The following is a 21,138-nucleotide window of genomic DNA, read 5'->3' as shown; positions in this document are numbered from 1 at the left end:
CCGCCGGCACCGCCGAGCGAGGCTCCGGGCCGCCCACAAGGGGTGGGCGCCGCTCTTTCCGCTTCCGCGCCGGTCATGCTGCGCTGCTGCCGGGCGGCCGCGGCCATCGCTGCCGGCTGCGCTCCGGGCTCCCCGCGCGGTCACCGCGGCCTCGCCATGGCCAAGAGCAAGTTCGAGTACGTGCGGGACTTCGAGGCGGACGACACGGTCCTGCCCAACTGCTGGATCGTGGTGCGGCTGGACGGCCGCAACTTCCACAGGTGCGGGCAGGGCCGGGCGGGCGCTGCGGGGACCCCGCGGGTGCGGGCTGGGAGCGCTGTGCCGAGAGCAGCGTCCTGCGTGGTGCCCGGGCTGCGCTGTTCCTGTCCGGCCTGTGTGAGTCCTGCACGTGCGGGGTTAGAGATCCTCGCGTCCCCCACTCGGCCTCTCCAGGACACGGAATTCCACCGGGATTTTGTTCTCACGGGCGGCTTCAGAGCCGTATGGTAGGGAATGGGCCGAGTAGGGAAGTGGTTCCAGTGCCTTAGGTGTGCTGGGGAGGGACAGCAGCTGCTATCCAGGGATGTGTCCTGGCGTTTGGAGTCAGTGTCTGTGTGGCATTTGCCTTCCCTCGGCATAAATGGGGCATAGTTCCCTCGCTTGGTAAATAACTCGGGTTCTTGGTGGGATATTATCTCTGGTTTTGGTAAAGCTCTTGAGTTTTAACAAGTTTATTGATAATTTTTCCCCTTCTTGGGCTGAATATTAAAGAAATCCCGTGAGAAAGGGAGTTTACAGAAAGTAGTATTTGTTATCAATTTCCAGTAAAATACATAAACCAGCTGCTTTAAAAGACTGGTTAGGGTCCGATACTGGTGGGAAAGAGAATGGCTTATCCAGAGGGGAGAAGGAGGATTTTTGTTCCTGCTTGACAGACCTGGAGATAATTCTTTTAACAGTATTGACAGGATACTGGAAAAAAATGTTCATATATACCAAATATGAGGAAAATGAATGTGTTAACATTTTTAGTAGCTTTTAAAGGAACTCTTATGCAGCCATTTTTACTTTGAAGGTTTTCTGAGCAGCATGAATTCAAAAAGCCAAATGATGACCGTGCTCTGCACCTGATGACCAAGTGTGCCCAGACAGTGATGCAAGAACTGGAGGATATTGCTATTGCTTATGGACAGAGTGATGAATATAGTTTTGTTTTCAAAAAGAAGAGCAGGTGGTTTAAAAGAAGAGCAAGGTAACAGCTGCTTTGGTACTGAAGTGAACTTGTTTTTAACATATCTTTATAATTCTTCTTCAGATTTGCCTTTCCTGACACACAGAGGTTAGGAGGAGGGCTGGTGCTTACACTGCATTTAGTTCAAGTTTTTAATGTGGATTCTTTACATGTGATCTTTCAGGAAAATATGTTCAATAATACAGAACTTGTAAAAAAGTTAAATAAACAACTTATTATATGAACTATCAAATTATAAACACACATTCTTTTAAGAAAATGTTACAGTTCTCAGTACCTCTGTTGTTCAAAAGTGTCTGTATCATTCCTTATCTGTTTGGCCATTATTTAAGAAATGCTGCTTTCCACTAGAGTTATCACTACTGCTACCTCAGATAAACACAGATATATAATCACACCCGTGTCTTTCTTTCTTTTTTTCTCTTGTTCTGTGTTTGCAAGTAAGTTCATGACTCATGTGGTCTCCCAGTTTTCCTCAAGTTACGTGTTCTATTGGAAGGATTACTTTAAGGACCAGCAGCTTCTCTACCCACCAGGATTTGATGGACGGATTGTGTTGTATCCCAGCAACCAGAATTTGAAGGACTACCTCAGCTGGAGGCAAGCAGATTGTAAGCGTTCCTAGAAAAGAGAGATTTGTGCAGTTGAGTTCATTTCTCTGAACAGAAATGTCTTTGCTGTGTATTTGTATATACAGTTTTCAGTGAAAGAGCAGCAGGTGGGGTGTCAGTTTTCAATAATATTACACTTGTTCTGGGGTTTCTATAGGTACTGGCTGAAATTTGGAGTGTTCAGACTACAGCTAAACTGATTGCATCCTAAGAGTGAATTCAGCACAAGAAATATTAGAACTGCTAATAGAATTAATAAATTAATTTTGATGTTCAGAGTTGGCTTAGCCAAGGTAGTCTTTAATGAAGAGATGTGAATATTCAAGTTCACAGCAGGTAGTAATCAAAAGTGCTGAATATTCCATGTTAGAACAGACCGCTGGATTTGTCTCTAGACCTTTGTCAGTACCTAGTCCCTATTGTCAAATGAAAATAATTTACATTATACATAAACACCTTCAGCCTCTGCTGTGCCTTTTTCATTTATGAAATCTGTCTTCTAGTCATGACATGCAGTACCTTAAAAATGTATTATAAACATTGTATCTTCTTTAGAAACTGATTATATTAATTCCCCATTACCCTTGGCTATTTCTTGGCTACAGCTCTGGAAATAAAGCTGTTTTTTCCTAAGTAGTCACTCAGATTTGGTGAATAACCATCCTCACACTCATGTCTGTGTTCTCTCTAGGCCATATTAATAACCTTTACAATACAGTGTTCTGGATGCTTGTGCAGCGAGGTGGTTTGACACCAGTGCAAGCACAGGAGAGGCTCCAGGTAAGAGTCTGCTCAAGTCATGTTTTTTTACAGCTAAAAATTAAATCACAAGATTTGCAAAGTGTCTTGCCTGCCCAGCAGCCCTGGCTTGTCTGTTCTTACTGTAATAACTTTGTGGGTGTAGTCAACAACTTCTTCAATTGTGCAGATATTAATACCACTAGCAAGTAATGTAATTTTGGCCAAGTATTAGCAGGGTTTAAGTTCTTTGTTGGCAATTTCAGAAATCTTAGAAATGTCATAAAATGTTCATCATCCAAACCCATGAGGAACAGTGGCAGAATTCAGGTCCTGTTCATTTCCAGTCCCTTCTGTTGTGTTTTGTCTCCTTGTGCAGATTTTAGCAGATTATTGCTGTTTTCTCCTGGAATCTGTTGACTGTCTTCCATTTGTCTTGAAAATGTAATAAAAACCCTCTTGGAATTAATTCCTCTGTTGAAAGAAGTAATTAAACCTTATGACTTAAAGGTGAAAAACCTTTACAAATGTCTGTCTTGCTTTCAGTATTCACCCCTCCTCTATCCTAGAGATACAATTTGTTTCCTCCAAGAGTATTTTTCTTTCCTCTCAGGGAACTTTGGCTGGAGATAAGAATGAAATCTTATTTTCTGAATTCAACATCAACTACAACAATGAACCTTTGATGTATAGAAAAGGAACTGTCCTAATATGGCAGAAGGTAAAAAAACCCTATTGTCACTTGCTTTGGGCTGATATTTTAAGTAGTTACACTGTGGCAGACAGACTGCACTGTAAGAGCACCACATGTATCTCCAGTGTATGTCTAGGAATAAATATATCTTAAAATTAACTATATTTGCCATGTAATTGTGTGTAAGATGACTCATTGTTTTGGAGATATTTTTGAGAGCTGTTTCTATGAGCATAATATAAAAACCAGTCTCTGGAGTCTGGCTTAGATACAAATTATGACCATTGAGATGAAACATGTATCAGCAGATGACAATGTGTGTATCACTGGGGCCAGGCCCTTCCCAGGATTAGGTCCCAAGTATATCCATGGCAAAGTATTACAAACTTCTGTTCAATAAGGTGGCTCAGCTCATAGTTGGCTTAGTCCTTTTCTGCTTTAAGGTAACTTGGAAATGCTCATTACTCTACGATTGCATCATTGATTTAGTGGGAGAAATTCCTGTCCTGTGTTTTTTTATTAAATTCTTTTTTATCAGAATTTTTGAATCCTCTCTGGAGCATTTTATATCTGCTAATGTGTCAACTGTATTTTCAGATTAATGAAGTCATCACTAAGAAAATAAAACTGCCAAAGGAAGAAGAAGAAAAAGAAGTGGAAGTGACCCGGACTAAGACTAAAGTTGTTCCCCTGCACTGTGACATCATTGGGGACCAGTTCTGGGAGGAATATCCTGAGATTCTGGCTGAGGATAGTTGATACCTCTGATGAGCATAACTGGTAGTTTACATTCTGCTCTGCTTGGATTGTTGGCAAGTGAGGAGTACGAATGGTGGCTGGCAGAGTTTGACCTGGAACCCTTTTCAGCAACTACAATGGGTTTAGCACTGTTGCTGCCTAAAAAGAAGACACTGGTGCTGTCTGACATACAAGGATATGCCCATATGGAATGCTAAAATCATACTATATTTTGAATGTTAAGAACTCATCATGAATTAAGACTGTTCCTGCCTTGTACATGTGTATTTGTAAAAAAAGTATGTAGAAATTTCCTGTATTTCTATAGCATTTACAATGAGGTATTTTATTGTACTGCTGAACTATAAAAAAGCCCGAATATTTGAACAGAAAATTATTAGTTTGATCTTTGTTTTAACTGAGATGGACCAGAATACTTCATTTGGGATTTAGTATTAAATTTCAAGACTGGTGTGTTTAGTCAGATGAGTGACAAACTGTTCAGCTGATTCTTACTGAAATGCAATGGAGTTGCCCAGCAGTTTTCTATGCTTGATTTTAAAAGTATTTGTCAAATGTACAGGATTTTTATACTTTTAAAAAATATAAATAATAGTACCTTCCCTGCTGTGTTTTATTATGTGGCCTTTCTCATTCCTGGGACTTGAACTAGTAAGTGGTGACAGTTCCAAGCAGTGAAGGTAATAATAAAGATACTGCACAGGCAGGAATTCTGTTAGGACATGGATAGCTAGCTTCCCTCATAGTCCATGGCCTGGGAATTCACCTGTCTCCTGTTGTGCACAACACAGCATATTTAAAAAAAAATACAGCACAACATAGTAAAATATTCCAGGTGCCTGCAAAGAGGGAGTCAACAACAATTTGCACAATTTGTGCTGCTGCTTTCTGATCTCCCTGGGAATGACACAGACAGAGCAGTGCTGCCAATCCACATTTGTTAGAGGGAAGGGAGGAGTGTGTGTTGCCTGCTCCATGCACAGTTCTGTTCTGGTTTAATTGTCACTTAAGACCCTTTGTCAAAAATGACCTCTCAGAGCAGAAATATATCTGCTAAGGATAGGGGTTTGTCCCAGTGTAACTGGAATTTGAGGCAAATAACCTATTTTAGTGTAGAAATACAATTATAATGATAGGTGTTTATATGGCTATTACTGCTTCAAACCAAGCTGGTTGCAGAAACATCCAGAACAGTAACTGGGCCAGTTGTTGCTAACAAAGACGTGGTCAGCAGTTGAGACTGGCCATAACAAATAGAAAGAAAGGATCAAGTGTGTACTGGTCACAGTACTGAGTTGGATTCCTGTGAATTCTCTTATCAGCCTACTCTGTTTCCCCTTCTTGCAAAATAACTTACACATTTAAGGCAATGTGGTTTTGGTAGTTTTGTTTTTTTTTTCCAAAAGAACCGTGACCAGGTGCTGATGTAAACTTCAACTTCGTGAGTTCTTCCTGAGATTAGGCAAGTCTGTGAGTTTATAATAGCACAGGACTTCCTCCCTACTTCTCTGTACTGGTTAAGTACATGCAATGAGAGAATGTATCTTGTTTTTAGTTTGTAGAATGGGCTGCATGATTCCTAGGAAGAGGATGTGACTTGATGGTAAGAATGATTCAGAATGAATCATTGCACCAGTTTTTTACTCCTAAGAACTTTGTTGGTTTTTTATCTTCTAACATAAATGCAATTTACTTTGAAATTCCATGTTACTGCTTGGTGCCTGACTTTGGACATTACATACGAAGCAGCTGTTCCAGAACTGGTAACAGCTGGATTTACTCAGCCTGGTAACAAATGAAAGATTAAAAAAATAATTTGACAGCCATGATTTATGTTTGGAAAGTATTATATAGGTTTTTTATTTTATAGATTATGGCTCCCTGATACATCCTGCAGTATCTTTATGTATGTACATTGTGTGTGTGTATATAAAAAACAGGTCTGTATTAGGTCATAGTGTTTTCTAATTAACTCATTCTTACAATAATATGTAATAAGTCAACATAGCTGTTCACATATGGATGCAGACTTTGGAACCATGATCAGAATTATCTGTACAACCATGGCCTTTAATTTGTATTAAGATAAATGCTGGAGAAAGAAACTCCCTGTGGTATCCTCATGTGTAAGATGTGCATTTATATAACTCTGCAGCTGTAGGGGAAAATAACTAATCCCAAGGCTCAAGCAGCAGCCTGGTGTTGGTGGCACACACAACACATGGGTGTTTCTGTAGCTGCGGGAGTCCTGTACTGTGACCCAGTGAAGAAAGAAGTGTTTCTCTGAAGCTGGTGAACAACCTGTGGCTGATGTATTGCCGTAACAAGAAGCATTAAAGGTACAGGAACTCATTATGAAGCATTAATGGAGATGGTGAATCATTATATTAAAACCTATTAAGAAGCCTTCTCTTGCTGTTCCTCAGTGAAATTACTCTGCCCTGTGTATCCTTTTATGCATTAAAGTGCTAATTACATTGCAACCGCCACTTGCCCAGGTGGATTTCATGGCCTGGGGCTGGGGGGTTTGGTCCCCAGAGTGGGCTCCAGGGGGAGGGTTGCACCGGTGGGAGGTAACTGCAAATAATGACAGGGTTGGAAGGGGCTTCTGGAGATCATCCAGCCCAACTGCCCTGCCAGGGCGGGGACATCTAGAGCAGGTTATCCAGGAACGTGTTCAGGTGGGTCTGGGATGTCTCCAGAGGGGGATTCCACGCCTAGGCAGCTATTTCAGCGCTGTCACCCTTAACACGAAGTTCTTCCTCATTTTGAGGTGACATTTCTCGTGTTTTAGTTTGTGTGCACTGCTCCTCGTCCTGTCACGGTGAAGAGTTTAGCACCATCCTTTTGAGTCTTTTCAGCTAAGCAGGCCCACTCCCGCAGTGTCTGTTATAAAAGAGAGATGCTCCACACCCTTCACCATCCTTGCGGCATTTGCTGGACGCTCTCCGGTGCCGGACGCAGCAGGGAGGTGTCCGTGCTCCCCGCGGGGACGGGCGGTCCCTCCCGGCTCCCTGCCGGGTCCCTCCCGCCCATGGCGGCCGCTCCGCCCTCAGGCCCAGGGCGTTGAGCGGCAGCGCCCCCTGGCGGCAGCCCTGGGCGGTGCGGCCGGCCGCAGCCCGGCATGGAGGAGGACGAGGCGGGCGCGGCGAGCGCGGAGCCGCGGGGCTCCCGCCACCGCTCGCCCAGCCCTGGCCGCCTGGATGTGAGCTCCAGCCGCTTCGACCCGCTGCTGGCGCTCTACTCGCCGCGCACGCCGCTGCCCTTCCCCGCCGCGCCCTGCTTCAACAACCTCGCCGAGTACGAGAGCTTCCAGCGCGGCCTGCGCCGCCCGCACGGCCGCCGCGGTGCCCTCGCTAGCCGCGGTGCCCCCGCCGCCCGCGCGTCCCGCCGGGGCCAACCCGCCCCCGACCCCGAGCGCATCCAGCGCCTCCGCAGCCTCATGGTCAACGCGGGCCCCGAGCAGGAGGCGGCTGAAGGCGGAACGGCGACGCGGCGGCGGCGGGCACCGCGCAATGTCCTCACCAGGATGCCCCGTAAGGGCGCGGGCAGCGCGGCCCCGGGCTGGGCGGGCGCAGGGAGCCCGGGCTGAGGGGAGGCGGAAGCTGGGAGGGTCGGGGTCATGCTGGTCGGGCTGGGCCGGCGTGGAGTTGCGGTGGAGTTTGGGGGTGAGGAGGGAGCGATGGCTGGCGGAAGCGGTTGGGTGATAGTGGGGTGTGGGTGGCGTGGGGGGAATGATTTGGTTTGGTGGGAAATGACACCGGCGTACAGAGGCACTGGCACAGGTTGCTCAGAGAAGGTGTGGCTGCTCCGTCCCTGGAAGTGTCCAAGGCCAGGTTGGATGGGGCTTGGTGCAACCTGGGATAGTGGAAGGTGTCCCTGCAGGTGGCGGGGGGATTGGAACAAGATGGGCTTTTAGGTTCCTCCCAGCCGAGACCATTCCGTGATTCTCTAAAATGGTCTGCAGGAATGAGGAACAGCATCACAGAGCTGCTCATGCAGAGATGACACTGACTTTGTTGTGGTGATGTTCTGCTCTGTTAATTGGTGAATTACATACATCCTCCTGGTTTTAAGGAGAAAAAAGGATGAGACACTGCTATATTCTCAAAAGTGCTATTTTAAACCGTGACTGATGTTTGGGTTAGTCCAGGGTGTAGTTAAACCATAACCACAGGGGAAGTCTGTAAGACACTGCTGTTGCTTGGTTGCTAACCAAACATCCTGCAGGCAGAAATACAGGCATTTCTGATAACAGGATGGCAGAGTAGTGGATTGAGGTGAGAGGCAACTGTGATGTAAATTTACATTCATCAGCTGTGATGATGATACATATTTCCTGTAAAAATGTTTTGTGTGCGGTCAGGGTAAATATCCCCTAAAGATGAAGAGGTGCAACTTGTGCCCCCACACCAAGAATCAAATGGCATTGCTGTCAGGTGAGATGTAACTTTAGTGCACTTAATTAAAAATACTGGGGTTCATTTTGGAATCAAATTCTCTTTGCACCATCACCTTAATTTTTTTTTTTTTTCTAAAAAGGCAAAGCCCAAAATATTTGATTCTGAATGCCCAAGGCAAAACCTTTTTCTTGCTTAGACACTAAAACACAGTGTGTTCATTGCTATAGATGCTGCATGATCTTAAGTATCACACTTAGTGTTCTGCACAAATGCAGAGGTTCTGTTGGCCCAGGATTTCCAGAGAACTGACCTGAAATGTTGATTTCAGATCTTAAAAAATATCTCTGCACTGGTGAAAAATTGAGAAAAAAACACACTGTAGAAATTAAGGACAATTAAGAACATCTCCTTAATATCCATATATCCATGTCTGGGCTTCAAAGAAGATTGGCACACCTGATACAGAAAGTACTATGTCAGCAGCCTGGGGTGTTTTATGAGTGATTTATAGCCAAAGTTTTGTGCTTTCCCTGTAACTGGGGGATGTCTGCACCACAGGTGTTTGGAACGTGGACTGTTCAGTTCAGGAGGAGCCATTTGTCATCAGTTTGCATTCACCAAGGGGCAGAGAATTGATTTGCAGGGCGGGTGGAAAGGTGTTTGACAGTGTTCTGAGTTATTTCAACTCTTCTCGTGAGGTTTTCCTAATCTTGCCTCTTAATAGAGTCTGCCTTGAGGACAAGGACTTGAACTTAACCAGAGTTTAGATCTTTATTTTCACCTTTTTGGGGTGCTTGCCCTCTACTTGTAGTTGTTTTGGAGTCATTCTTCAGAGTCCTGCTATTAAGCATGTGCTTATTTTATCCTGGTAAGGGTTGGATTTTGAGAACCAACTTGGTAACTTTTTTCCCTGTCTGTTGAAACATTGTTCATGCTGGTCTGTACCAGCACAGGAGGCACAGACAGATTTAGTTGTGTGCAGAGCCTGCTCATTACAGCCCTCGGTGCTTGCAGAGGAGGTGTGTTCCAAAAATAAATGCCTTGCTTTGCTGGTTTTATTTTTTCTGGAAATGTCAGGTTGTTGAAGGGTTTTTGGATGATGTGTTCTGCCCTTTTGCTCAGATGAAGCTGGAACTTTGCCATGGAAGAGCAAACTTACACAGCAAGGAAAAGTGGGCAGAGTGTAGATTTGGTGGAGCTCTGTAGTTTTCTGGGTGCTGAGAGACAGAGGCACAGTTGAAAATAAAGGTTAGATGTAGAATTCTGTAAAAAGTTGTAGGAAGAGTTCCTACTTAAAGGGAATATTGGAACTTAAAATCTAAAAATAAGTCTGGATTTTAAATTATTATGTAAGTTCTCAGGGTTGGTTAGAAAAAATACTGTTTTCTGATTGGAAGCAATAATTTGATATCGTGATGGTGTCATCTGTGGTTCCTGTGATGGATTTGTTAATTTAGAACATGGATTTATGGATCAGTTCAGCTGAAGGAGACACAGAAGTTCATGGAAAGACCCCCTAAGCAAGGCTGGGAGGTGCTGAGGCAGCTAATACTCTGTGTGAGACCAATTTCCTGCAGTTATCCAGCTGGAGATGGCTGGCAAGAAGACAATGGATCTCAAAAAATAAATGTGATTAGGTTAATTCAGAGGAAACTGATTTAGATTTCCCTGCTGTGGCCATGAATTACCCTGCAGCCCAGTCCCGCAGATCACCTGTTTTACACAGTCACTTTTCATTCACAGGAAGCAATTTCTGGTGTACAAATCAAACCTTGAGTGTACAGTCCCTAAAGCACAGGGTGAGAGGTCATCTCTGGATCACATGTTTTATTAATGTAGAGAACCATGTAAGATTTTTAGACCAAGTCTTTTTCCTGACTTTTAGTAGGAATTGTACAGCAAGTGGGTACCAAGGCATGGGTGGAAGTTGTAAATAGTATCTACCCCTCTAGATATGTTACACTTGCAAAGATTTCTGGTGTGAAGACAAGGCTTGTGTGAGCCAGGCAAGCTGTATATTTTACTGAATTCCTTCACTTTTGCCCTGGTTAAAGCATTATTGTCCTGGGCTTTAGCATGGTTTAATTGCATACTGCTCCCTAAGAGTAATTTTATTTCCTTGCCAGAGACTTGTAGGACTTTGAAGGATGTTCATCTGGCTGCTGAAATCTTAACTAAAACAATGCATTTTCATCAGTTTAAACTGGTCCATTTAGTAAGTTGAAGAATTTTGGTCATTCATTGTTCCAGAAATCCCCTTGTAAAGAAAAGGAACAAATCTGCTACAGTTCTTTATTCACAGCTCATAACTAATCTGAGGTAGCCTTAACCAGGCATTTGTCTTTTCTGTGGAACTAACTCTGCCCCTGTGAGCTTTTTGTTCCCTCTCAACCACTTTTATTTACAGTTTGGATTACTTGGCATGTTTATAAAATGTAGCAAAAAGATTTTCAACTAAGGCTGATTTGGCTGTGGGCTATGTAAAACAAAACCTTCATATTTTCTGATCTTGGCTCTCCCCATTGTAAGAAGAGTTTTGGTGGTCTGGTAATGGCAACCACAGTGTGCTACAGTGCTTGGGGCTTCTGCATTGCTATTGTTGTGAACACAAGTGTTGTGCCAAGCTCTGCCATACTTGTACATAGAGTGGATTTCTACATGGTTTTTAGATAGATAAAAACTGAAGAGAGAGTTTTTACAAAAAAACATAGTGACAGGAATAGCTTCAATCTGGAAAAAAAAAGTAGGTTTAGATTAGATATTAGAGAGAAATTCTTGGCTGTGGGAGTGATGAGGCCCTGGCACAGATTGTCCAGAGAAGCTGTGGCTGCCCTGGAAGTGTTCGAGGCCAGGCTGGATGGGACTCTGAGCAACCTTGGTCTAAGTGGAAGCTGTCCCTGCCTGTGGGAGGGAGTTGAAAGAAGATGATCTTTAATCAATTGTTCCAACTCAGGCCATTCTACAATTCTGTTCTGTGGTTCTGTGTATTTTGGTGAAGACTGGTGATGTTCTCTTTCTGTTCTAGTCCATGAAGGCAGCCCACTGGGGGAGCTCCATCGCTGTGTCCGAGATGGTGTCAGGATCAATGTCCACATCCGCACTTTCAAAGGGCTCCGTGGAGTCTGCACAGGCTTTTTGGTTGCCTTTGACAAATTCTGGAATATGGTAATTATTGTTCCAGCCCTTAATTTGTAACTGTTATATTGAGAACTTGAAATTTGCAACAGGTTTAAGCAAATGAGATATGGGGGAGGTTTAGGTGGTTTTGTGGTTCACAAAATTTGCTCTGGTACCTAGTGCTGGGTTTCAGACTCAAGTGGTACTTGGTGTTGGATTGGCACGTGTGGGAGGTGCCCAACCATCTTAGAGAGGTTTTAGGTGAGAGAGAAGTTTTGAAGGGTTCCCAACATCTTCAGAGTTTTGTATAAGAACACAGGAAGGTGGAATATGAGGAATATTGGAAGCTTCCAGAGTTTTCTTTCTCTGCAAAAGCCAATCTTTCTATAGTGGTGGGTGCTTCTGTGTTTTATGTCACTGAAATCACTGAGCTTCCAGTGACAAAAGCTTTTCCCTGTTTTCTACCTTGTGAAGATCTTAAAGACAGTGGATGGAAGAGCAGCTATTAAATATTCGTGAGCTTGGAGGTGTGAAAAGTTTGGAAGTGGGGAGGAGGGAAAGATTTTGCAGGCAAGGATCACAGAGATTTTTCAAATAATGCAGAATGAACTTTGCTGCTGCTTTTATACTTCAGTACAATTTAGATGATTAACAAACCAGCTCCAAAGCACAGCTTGTTCCTGGGATGGATTTTCTCTCAGAACATAATTTCATAATGCTTTGACACAAAGCTGGTCCAAAGCTGCTTCATGTTTTATTTTAATTTCAATCATTCAGTTTCTTTTTATCTTTTTTAGGCCCTGACAGATGTGGATGAGACTTACAGGAAACCAGTAATGGGCAAAGCCTTCTATGCAGAACCTCAGCTCTCACTGACCCGAGTAGGTGACATCTGCTGTTTTCTTTCTTATTAGGATCTCCTTTTTCAAAGTAATAAAAGGGAAGCATTGATTTTGAACCCATGTTGACATTTGAAATACTTTACCTCCTTTTATTACAGATGACTCTAAAATAATTTGAACTGAGCAAAAAAATACCCAAAATGTTTTCTGATCTTTCTGAAAGTACTTTAGTAGTTCAGTGTTACTAAAGTTCCACTTTAGAATTAGATCAGAATTGTTCCCACTGCTTAATGTAGCATGCTGAACTTCTAGAAGCTCACTCTGTGGATTTTGATGTGGGATTTGTTATGTGTGTTTTTTTTGCACCATGGACTGATCAGGTCCATGTTTGTCTTGCCAGGGAATGTGGCAGAGCATCCCTCTGGTACTGACGTTCCTCATGGCACAGTCTATGTCTGCAGCCAGAGAAACAATAGAGCTCTCAGGTCACTTGAGCTTCCAGTCTGGGCACTGTGAAGCCCAAGATCTCCAAAGCTCTCCACTCTCTAGGATCCAGCTGCAAATAGAGTTGTTTACCACGTTGACAACTGAAGAGATGATAGATGAACTTCTGAACAATGAAGGGCAAAAAATGGGACAGGGCAGTGCCCATTGAATGGCCACAGCTCCGGGCCTTTTGAACATCAGAGAAGCATCACAAAAACATTTAAAATGTTTCATTGTGAGGAGTTTGCTTTCAAATTCCTGCCATTTAAATCTGTTTTCTGGTAGATCCCACCCTTCCTTCTTTTAAAGATTAGTTAAAAATAATCAAGTTGTCATTGTTCCTTTAGCTCACTCTCACAGCCATTGGCTTTCCATCCTGTTGCTGGGAAGAGAGAGGCTAACCAAAAATCTCATTTGTCATTATTTCATAAAAGCTTGTCTGCTGCCAGAGGAAAAGCAATTTCTTTTCCAGTTTCAGCACCATGTGTTCTTAGATTAATGAGTTCATATAGTGCTTTGAGTCTGCTGTTGTAGCTTTTATTATTTTTCTGTTGTTTGTGATCTGCTCACCTCCTGGAATAACCACATGTCATCTTTTAGTTTGTTTTGGGGAACATGAAAGATCCCTCAGTTTTTCAGTGTACAGACTCTGCTAATAGAGGCCCTTTATCTTAGGGATTCATGATACAAGGATGGAAATCTCTTTAAAACTGTCTGACAACATTAAAAGAACATGGGGAAAAGTGAGCTGTAGGAGCAACTTGGTGTCTCTGTTTCTCCTGCCCAAAGTTAAAGGCTACCACACAGCAGTGTTGCTCCCAAAATTAAATTCCTTAGTGCTCACATTAGGACAGTCATGACCATGCAAGAGACTCATTGACCTTCTGTCACTGTGTGACTTTGGTAAGCAAACATGGTCTTTATTGCTGGTGGAGATTTGGCACTGTGTCTTGTGAGCTGCTTTGGGATTGTACATGTAAATACAATGTAGAAGTGTGGAACAAGTGGCCTCTCTTGTTTTATAAGTGTGGTCATAGATACAACTGTCCTTTTGTAGCTGTTTGACAGACTCAAGCTGCAGGAATCCTCAGGGAAGAAGAGAGCTGACTCAAAGACTGTCTCGCAGGAGCTGGCCCTGACAAATGACTCTCAGATGCTGAGTTTGAAGGCTGGATCTGGACGAGGGAGAGCAGAAGAGGAGCGTGAGAGGCAGAAACACTTGGGCAGAGCTGGAGAGAAGAAGACCCCGGGTGACAGAAGTGAAGCTGATGTGGGCAGCAGGACTGCCCACACAGAGGGGGCCAGTGCTGGTGGGGCCCGAGCGAGGAGCCAGCCCCGGAGGAGAAGGCGGCCCAAGGTGGATTATCAGCAGGTGTTCACACGCCACATAAACCAGATCTTTATTCGAGGAGAGAATGTCTTGCTTGTCCATTTAGCACATTGACTTGGCTGAGCCTTTGTCAGCGTATTTATTTGATAGCATGACTTGCTGCTGCAGCTCCCATTGCTGTTTAGAGTTGTCATTGAGTAGGATGGTACTGTGGCTGGTTACCCATTGCCACCTCAAGGGAGGGGAAAGAATTGTAACTTGAGCATCCTGGGCTTGATGCCAAAGCAGCCTCCTTAGATCACTGTTGGGGGTCTTAGGAGAAGGTCAGCAACACAGTTGTTTCTGTGATATGAGGAAGTTAAGCACAGATCCCACTGTTTCTTAAAAAGAAGCTAAATGGAGAGGGTTGTAAGAGAATTTTGGTGTACTCTGTTACAGGAACTACTTGTGGCACACATTTAAGGATAAGATCTGGACCTGCAATAAATCAGAAATGCTCTTTTGCACATTCTGAGTAATATCAAGAGGAAATTGCTAATGAAACCAACAGTTTATCTGCTGCTGTTACATGGATGTCCTCTTTTCCAGATATAATTCTGACAGTCATTTTGAAAAAGTTTAAAACATTGGAGTCGCATCCTGCTGATGGCTACTGGCCTCTTTGCCATAGTTAGCTCTGTAATGCTCTGTGTGATAGAAAACCTCTTAATTGTAAAGTATTCTTTTATTGTGGGTGATGGCAGGACTGTAACTTGTTTCCAGCATCAAAGCTTAGGCTCTCTTTGTAATGCTGTGCTTTGGCCCTGTGTCACCAGCAAGCCAATGATGTAGCTGCCTCAGAGACCTCCCTGTTTGGAGTTTATCTGTGCGTGAAGGTGGAGAACTATCCTTTTATATTTCATCCACTTGCTGCTTAGTATAAGAATGAAGCTGGCAAAGATTGGGTTTTTCTCTGGTGTGTTTGTACACACCTGTCCTGTATTTAAACACCTTTCAGGCTCCCTCTGTTGAAACCAGGAGCTGCTGTGTCTCCCACAGCTCTCATGGAGCAGGAATCTTCATGGGTCTTTCCTGTCCATGTGAGGGATGCATCATGTAATTCCAGTTGATCTTTAGGATGTGCCTGAAAAGGTTTTGAAGTATAGAAGTCAAACTCAACTCATCAGTGTTTCATTTTAGCAAGGCTGTTGAATTATTGCAGATCAGACCAGGGTTCTGCAGGTATAAACTGCTTTCCAAAAAGTCTACCTGCAGAAGTTTGAGGGTAAATGAAGCTGTTCCATTATGTAGCCTGTTCCCTTTGTTGTCAAAGGAGATTTCATGCTGCTATTCTGTATTCATCTCAACTGCGTTGTGCTTTGCAGCAGCTCTGTGTGTTTAAGCTGAAGTTGGGAAATTTCTTTGTAGCAGGACTTACATTGCATATAGATGCCCTGAGTTCTCAAATTGAGTGGCTGTACTGTGGATGACATGGATTTCTGTTGCTGCAGATGCAGCATTCTGCTTGCTGGGTCGTTAGGGATATGTCTGGTGTTTGGGTGAATCACAGAAATCATTTAGCAGGCATTCTGGACACACAAAGCAGCTGTTTGCCTCTGGGGGAGCTTGAAACTTATGTCAACATTTCATATGACATGGGGCTTGATGAGCTCAGCCACTGAGCTCAAAGCCAAGTTCAGCCTGGGACAGAATAAAAAGTACTGTTCAGGCAAATTAGTTTCATCAAGGGAGAAAAAGAAAAGAAAAAAAATTAAATACTCTCTGCAGCTTCTTCTGAAACACTGCTTTACTGCTGTAATCCCATCCCTCTGTGAACTGAGACTAGGCACTGAAAAGATTCTTCTCATGGAGGTTCTCGTTTCCCCTCTCTTCTTTACTATTCATGTTTGTGTTCATGTGCTCTGCAGTTTCTCCCTTTTTTTCTTCTTTTTTTTTCCCCCTTTCTCCTGTCAATACTTTGTCTCCTCAGGACATTCTAAACTCTGGTTTACAAAGACTGTTCTTGTCCTGGCTTTCTTCACCCTTTCCTGGTTGGCTTTCTATGTACTAAGCAGAACCCTCACTAATTACTGGAAACATGAAGCTAGAAACAAGGTGCTTATCTCTGCTCCTGACTTCCCAGCAGCTTTTATTGCAAGTGAATATTTTCTTCCTTATGGTTGTGGGGATTTTCCTCTCTGTTTTCTGGCAGCTTTGTTCTTATTTCAGCTGCTTGGGATGACTCCTCTCTGCCTTTTCTATTAGTACCAAAGGCCATTGGTTCTGACCTCTCCTCTTTCTTTCATATTTGACCAAAGGGTGTCAGATCAAACTCAGGCTGACATGCAGTGACAGCTCATTGAATTCTTGCTTTTCTTCACCTCATATTTTTAAATCTGTTTGTCTGCCTAGTTAATGCCTTGTGCATTAACTAAGATACAACTACCATGAATGTTTTTGTGGCTGTGCTACCTTTCCTGTTGATTGACACTTCCCCAAGTTCTCAGTTGCTGCTGGAAGTTTCAGTGTTTCCTTTCATAATGGGTTTTTCCCTGGAAAACCTTACAGATGTTTGTTGTTTCACATCTACAAGTTTCTTTGTTTACATTTTATGAAAAATGTTGGTGCTTAGACTTAAGTTTGTGCCTTGATTTTTATATCATCCCTGACCTGTTCTTCCAGAATCATCACCTTGGTGAGCAAACCTGGTTAAGGATTATAGTTTATCTACTTTTTTTGCACTACCTCATTGTTAAAATGTTCCTCCCCTCATCTGTGAAGTTGGTTAAACTGCTCTCTTCTAGTTTAGATTTAATGAATTATTTGTTGATTCTTCATTTGTATCCTACTTTCCTGTCCTCCTTTCTCATTATTTCCAAGCTGCTTCCTAAATACTGCTGCTTCTTCTTCTACAACTTCAGATCTTCCAAAATGTCTTCCTTTTCCCACTTTTTCTGACATTGTGTATTTTTAAAATGCATTATTAAAATGCTGTCTTACAGATTTTGTCTCTTTCAAGCATAGTGATTGTGATGAAGCAGGTGGTCCTGTAGGTGTGTTGTCACTTGCTTGTTCAATACTGCAGATAACATTGCTCTTTAAATAAAATTGAATGTCATGTTCTGAAATGGGTTCTTCTACCTCACTGAAGTATTCTCCTAAATCTGTTTAAAAAAAGGAAAAAAAAAAGAAAACAATTTGGAAGCAAATGAACTTTGGGTTTCAGTGTTTTTTTAAATTGTTTCTGGTTGTTTCTTTCTATGGTTTTCCTTCTCCAAACTCAGCATCAAATTTTTTGTTAAAAAATTTTTTTGCTCCCAGCCCTTCCTCTCTTGCTGCAGTGATGCTGTGAGCATGAACACACCAAAGTCTTTGTGCTAAGGAATTAAGAGTAGGACACAGCGACGTGAGAGTGAAAAAGCTTTGGGCAGATATGAAAACCTCCCCAGAAAGGATCAGCAAGTGCCACCTATCTTGTATTTCTGGGACTTTGCTCAGCCTGGTGCTCAGCAGTGGTTCTTAAAGTGTGTTTGGGGTGAGGTACTGCAGGGAGCAGTTTTCTGCAATAATTTCAAAGAAGGATTGGGATAATTTGAGGAAGTTTTAAAATAATTTCTCATTTCTGGGATTATTTCTTAGGAAATGTTTTTGCACAGGTGCTTCACTTTTATCAAACACTCCTTAGGCTGTGGTTGTAGAAAAGGTAAGGCCAAAAGGGGGAAAAAGCTAATAAAAAAGTGTGGGTTTGGTTCCTTCTCTGTACTGACTCCTCTAGCTTGTTAATTGCCTGGAAGGGTTTTTTCTGACCTAGAGTGAAGTACTTAGCATGTCCTCTGCAGGTGATTACTGAATTAATCAGTGAGTGCTGTTTTCCATCTGCTTCCTCCCCTTCAGTGTTTGGATTCATTGTTTCTTCTGCAGCATTCCCTCAGCAGGGCAGTGTCTCAGCAGGAACAGGCCTGAGTGCCCACTGATTTTTACCCTTCCCTAAGGAATGTTACCCCATCCAGGTTTGAATTCAAAGAGCCTTTGACTAGTCTTCATTTTCATACTGTTCTCTTTAGATTTTTGGATTTATTTGGTCAGAAGAATTATTTATCTTGGATAATATTACTTTTTGGAGTAAACTGATTTTTTGAAACTTTTAAAAAATAAGTTTTTCCTTATTTTCCTCCACAAAGTGCTAGATTTTCCTAGTTTGTTGTTGCAGTCACCCACTTGCACCTGTGAATCACTGGGTGAAGAGGTGTGCAGGATAAAAAGAGGCAGAGTAAAAAGGTGTGTAATTTTTATTGAATTTGACATTCTGTCCAACATTCTGCCCACACTCAGCCTTTCTGTTTCTTACTGGCACTGACCTAAGTGAGGCAGGTGTAAATGATTTGATCCAGAATCTTGAAGGAAAATGGAGCAGGGACAGCAGACTGAAAGTACTGAGTTTATGAAGATGTTTATCTCCAGGTAAACTTCCTGTCTTTGATTAAACAGATCAGAGTTATAAGCACTGACTTACACTGCAAGCTCTGCCTCTTGATAAAACTGGAAGGCAGAGTCCTGCAGCTTTTCAGAGGTGATGCAGTGATTCCTTCAGCCAGGACAGCTCTTGCCTGAGAAGCTGCTCAGGTATATGCCAGTGTCTGCCTCAGAGCATAACTGCAAATACTGCCAATTAATATGAGGATGTTTTCTCTCCTGCCTGCACTGCCAAGTGTAAAATATGAATGCTGAAGTCTGCAGCATCTGCAGCCCAGAACTACTTCAGTTCATGCTTTTGCTTCTTGACATTGGCTTAAAAAATTCAAGTTTGTGCTAATGGCAACCCTAAGACAGTCTGTTAGAACATTAGGAAAGGCTGCTGATGACTGGAAATAATATTGGAAAAGTAAGTTTTTACAGAATTTGTGAAATTGTGATTGTAATTAGTATTGCAAACCAGGAAAGGCTGAGAGAGTTGGGATTGTTCAGCCTGGAGAAGAGAAGCTTTCGGGTGACCTAATTGCAGCCTTTGAGTACCTGAAGGGAGCTTACAAGAAAGACGGAGAGAGACTACTGACAAGGGCCAGGAGTGCCAGGACAAGGGGGAATGGCTTCACACTGACAGAGAGTAGTGTTAGATGGGATATTAGGCAAAGACAGAGGAGGGGAGAGGAATTGCTCAGGTGGTGGTAACTCTTTGACATGGGAAGGGGCTTTCTAACCTTGGGCACAATCCTGCCAGCACTGGGCAGTTGAGCTCTGTAGATGAAGGGGAGGATGCTGAGCCAGCTCTTGAGTGCAGCCTCCCTTATGCTCTGAGCCTTTCATAGCACCTGAACTGCCCCTGGAATCTCTGCCAGGCTCCAGCCCTAATGACTGACATGTTTGATCCTGCCTCTTAATATTTTACAGATGAAACCCAGTGGGAGGAGAAGGAACTAAGCAAATTTGCCCTTTTGAGGTGGGGATGGAGAAGGCTTGGTTTTCCTTGGCTTCCTGGGGTGCAAGAGAAAGGACTATTTTAATGGGGAAATAGCAGAGATGCTTGTCTCATGATGTTTACAAGTCCTTTACAGATGTCACTGTAAGTGCTCTTGCTCTTAGCTGGTGGAAGTGAAGGCCTGTCAGGGAAGGAAAATGCCTCCTGATGTTCCTGGATAACTATCTTATTAGCTTCTAGCTTTCTGGTGTACACCTGGATGACTTTGTTGAAAAAAAAGTTAGTACACCTGAGACTTTCAGTCAGTCTTGTATTCATTTAGAATGAAAAGTAGTTTGATCAGTTTGTGTGAAAACCTATCCATCCTTTTTTCCTCTCAAAAGATCAGTGCTCTCCCTCAGGAAAGAAATGAAAGCTGCTCCTATAGCGATTGCTTCTGATTTCCACTGCTTCAGAGCAAAGTGCATCTGTGCCAAGGTGTCTTCAGCTGACACATTATTCTGAGAGGATGAGATGAGAGAAATGTTTGGTTTCTCTAAAACTAAAATGGGCATTACAAGGGGAGCAGATGGGTTGACCTCTTTTCAGTAGTGCACACACCCACTGTAGTTGCCGGGACTGGGACTTGTTAACCAATGAGTCACCTGTAAAACTTCCTTGGGGAGCCACAGAGGAGCAGCATGAGCCACCAGACTGACATGGAATTGTAAGTCAGGGGCTGACAAATTCCACTCTCTTCACTGCCTCTTGCTCACTGAATGGCCTTGGCAAGTCGCTTCCATCCCTCTCCCACAGCTGTAGCACATCCAAGAGCACTCCTTGCCTGTCTTAGGAGGAGCTGGGGAAGTGGTAAATGCTATACAAGTGCCAAGTGTTGTTATCAAAACTCTCTGTCAGGTAATGTAGATACATCAACCCTCTGCCCTCTCCAGGCTCGTGACTGTTAGTTAACCTCACCTTGGCACATGAAAACCATGTGGGGAATCAGGTACAAAAACACTCTTCAGTCTTGAAATCACTGATGTCTTCAAGGTCACATTTGGTGACTTCAATATCTGTTTCACAGCTGCAGTTCCATGTTTGGGTCAGATGGTGATAAATGAGGGTGTAACTTGTTTGTAATTCCTTCTCTGTCTTCCTAAACATTTTGTTTCTTAGGAAGCTGATGCTGCTATGAACATATTGGATAATACTGAATTTGCAATATTCTGCTGTCCAGATATAAATGTTTATATTTAAAATTGCTAAGACTGTGATGCAATAAATATATCCATGTAACAGTTTGTCTCAAAACATGATTTTTTTGTGCTCTACCAATACAGTGATGTATATTGTGTCAGTGAAGGAGCTGGGACTGCCTGGTTAGGACAGATGCTGGAGGTGGAGACCCCCAGGTGTGAATAAAGCACTGCTATCTAGTCACATAACTGGGGACAAACCCGTCATTTGTGTGTTCAAAAGGGTATGAATCTACAGAGTAACAATGCCATGATACTTGTTTTTTAGAGATGCAGAAGGGAAGTGAACTTCAT

General features: G+C 43.1%; 2 protein-coding genes across 6 annotated transcripts; both read left to right on the top strand.

The window, feature by feature from the left end:
- Positions 1–60: 60 nt before the first annotated feature.
- On the top strand, positions 61–6,516 carry THG1L (tRNA-histidine guanylyltransferase 1 like). Of its 4 annotated transcripts, none has more exons than XM_059860054.1 (6): positions 61–260; positions 1,055–1,231; positions 1,673–1,842; positions 2,534–2,622; positions 3,194–3,301; positions 3,872–6,516. In XM_059860054.1, the coding sequence occupies exons 1-6, from the start codon at positions 76–78 to the stop codon at positions 4,031–4,033; spliced, it is 891 nt and encodes a 296-aa protein (XP_059716037.1). In that variant the 5' UTR covers positions 61–75; the 3' UTR covers positions 4,034–6,516. The 4 variants fall into 4 exon arrangements, with proteins under 4 accessions (XP_059716037.1, XP_059716039.1, XP_059716038.1 ...); XM_059860056.1 differs by lacking the exon at positions 61–260 and adding an exon at positions 462–485; XM_059860055.1 differs by lacking the exon at positions 61–260 and having other exon boundaries at positions 1,091–1,231; positions 1,677–1,842.
- A 637-nt stretch (positions 6,517–7,153) lies between these two features.
- Positions 7,154–20,886, top strand: LSM11 (LSM11, U7 small nuclear RNA associated). Of its 2 annotated transcripts, none has more exons than XM_059860012.1 (4): positions 7,154–7,569; positions 11,462–11,601; positions 12,351–12,434; positions 14,008–20,886. In XM_059860012.1, exons 1-4 carry the CDS (start codon positions 7,158–7,160, stop codon positions 14,323–14,325), a joined length of 954 nt encoding a protein of 317 aa, XP_059715995.1. In that variant the 5' UTR covers positions 7,154–7,157; the 3' UTR covers positions 14,326–20,886. The 2 variants fall into 2 exon arrangements, with proteins under 2 accessions (XP_059715995.1, XP_059715994.1); XM_059860011.1 differs by having other exon boundaries at positions 13,939–20,886.
- Positions 20,887–21,138: the final 252 nt, after the last annotated feature.

The sequence above is a fragment of the Haemorhous mexicanus genome, chromosome 15 (genome assembly GCF_027477595.1).
Source record: "Haemorhous mexicanus isolate bHaeMex1 chromosome 15, bHaeMex1.pri, whole genome shotgun sequence".
Taxonomy (NCBI): Eukaryota; Metazoa; Chordata; class Aves; order Passeriformes; family Fringillidae; genus Haemorhous; species Haemorhous mexicanus.
This window is presented reverse-complemented; position numbering and strand designations above follow the sequence as displayed.

What these genes read in the sequence shown, in the direction of transcription:
- LSM11 (XM_059860011.1), top strand. Translation starts at nt 7,158, where the DNA reads ATGGAGGAGGACGAGGCGGGCGCGGCGAGCGCGGAGCCGCGGGGCTCC. An exon ending in TGTCCTCACCAGGATGCCCC is followed by an intron (nt 7,570 to 11,461) that starts GTAAGGGCGCGG and finishes TTTCTGTTCTAG; the next exon opens with TCCATGAAGGCAGCCCACTG. An exon ending in TTGACAAATTCTGGAATATG is followed by an intron (nt 11,602 to 12,350) that starts GTAATTATTGTT and finishes TATCTTTTTTAG; the next exon opens with GCCCTGACAGATGTGGATGA.
- THG1L (XM_059860054.1), top strand. Translation starts at nt 76, where the DNA reads ATGCTGCGCTGCTGCCGGGCGGCCGCGGCCATCGCTGCCGGCTGCGCT. An exon ending in CAGCTGGAGGCAAGCAGATT is followed by an intron (nt 1,843 to 2,533) that starts GTAAGCGTTCCT and finishes TGTTCTCTCTAG; the next exon opens with GCCATATTAATAACCTTTAC. An exon ending in CTGTCCTAATATGGCAGAAG is followed by an intron (nt 3,302 to 3,871) that starts GTAAAAAAACCC and finishes CTGTATTTTCAG; the next exon opens with ATTAATGAAGTCATCACTAA.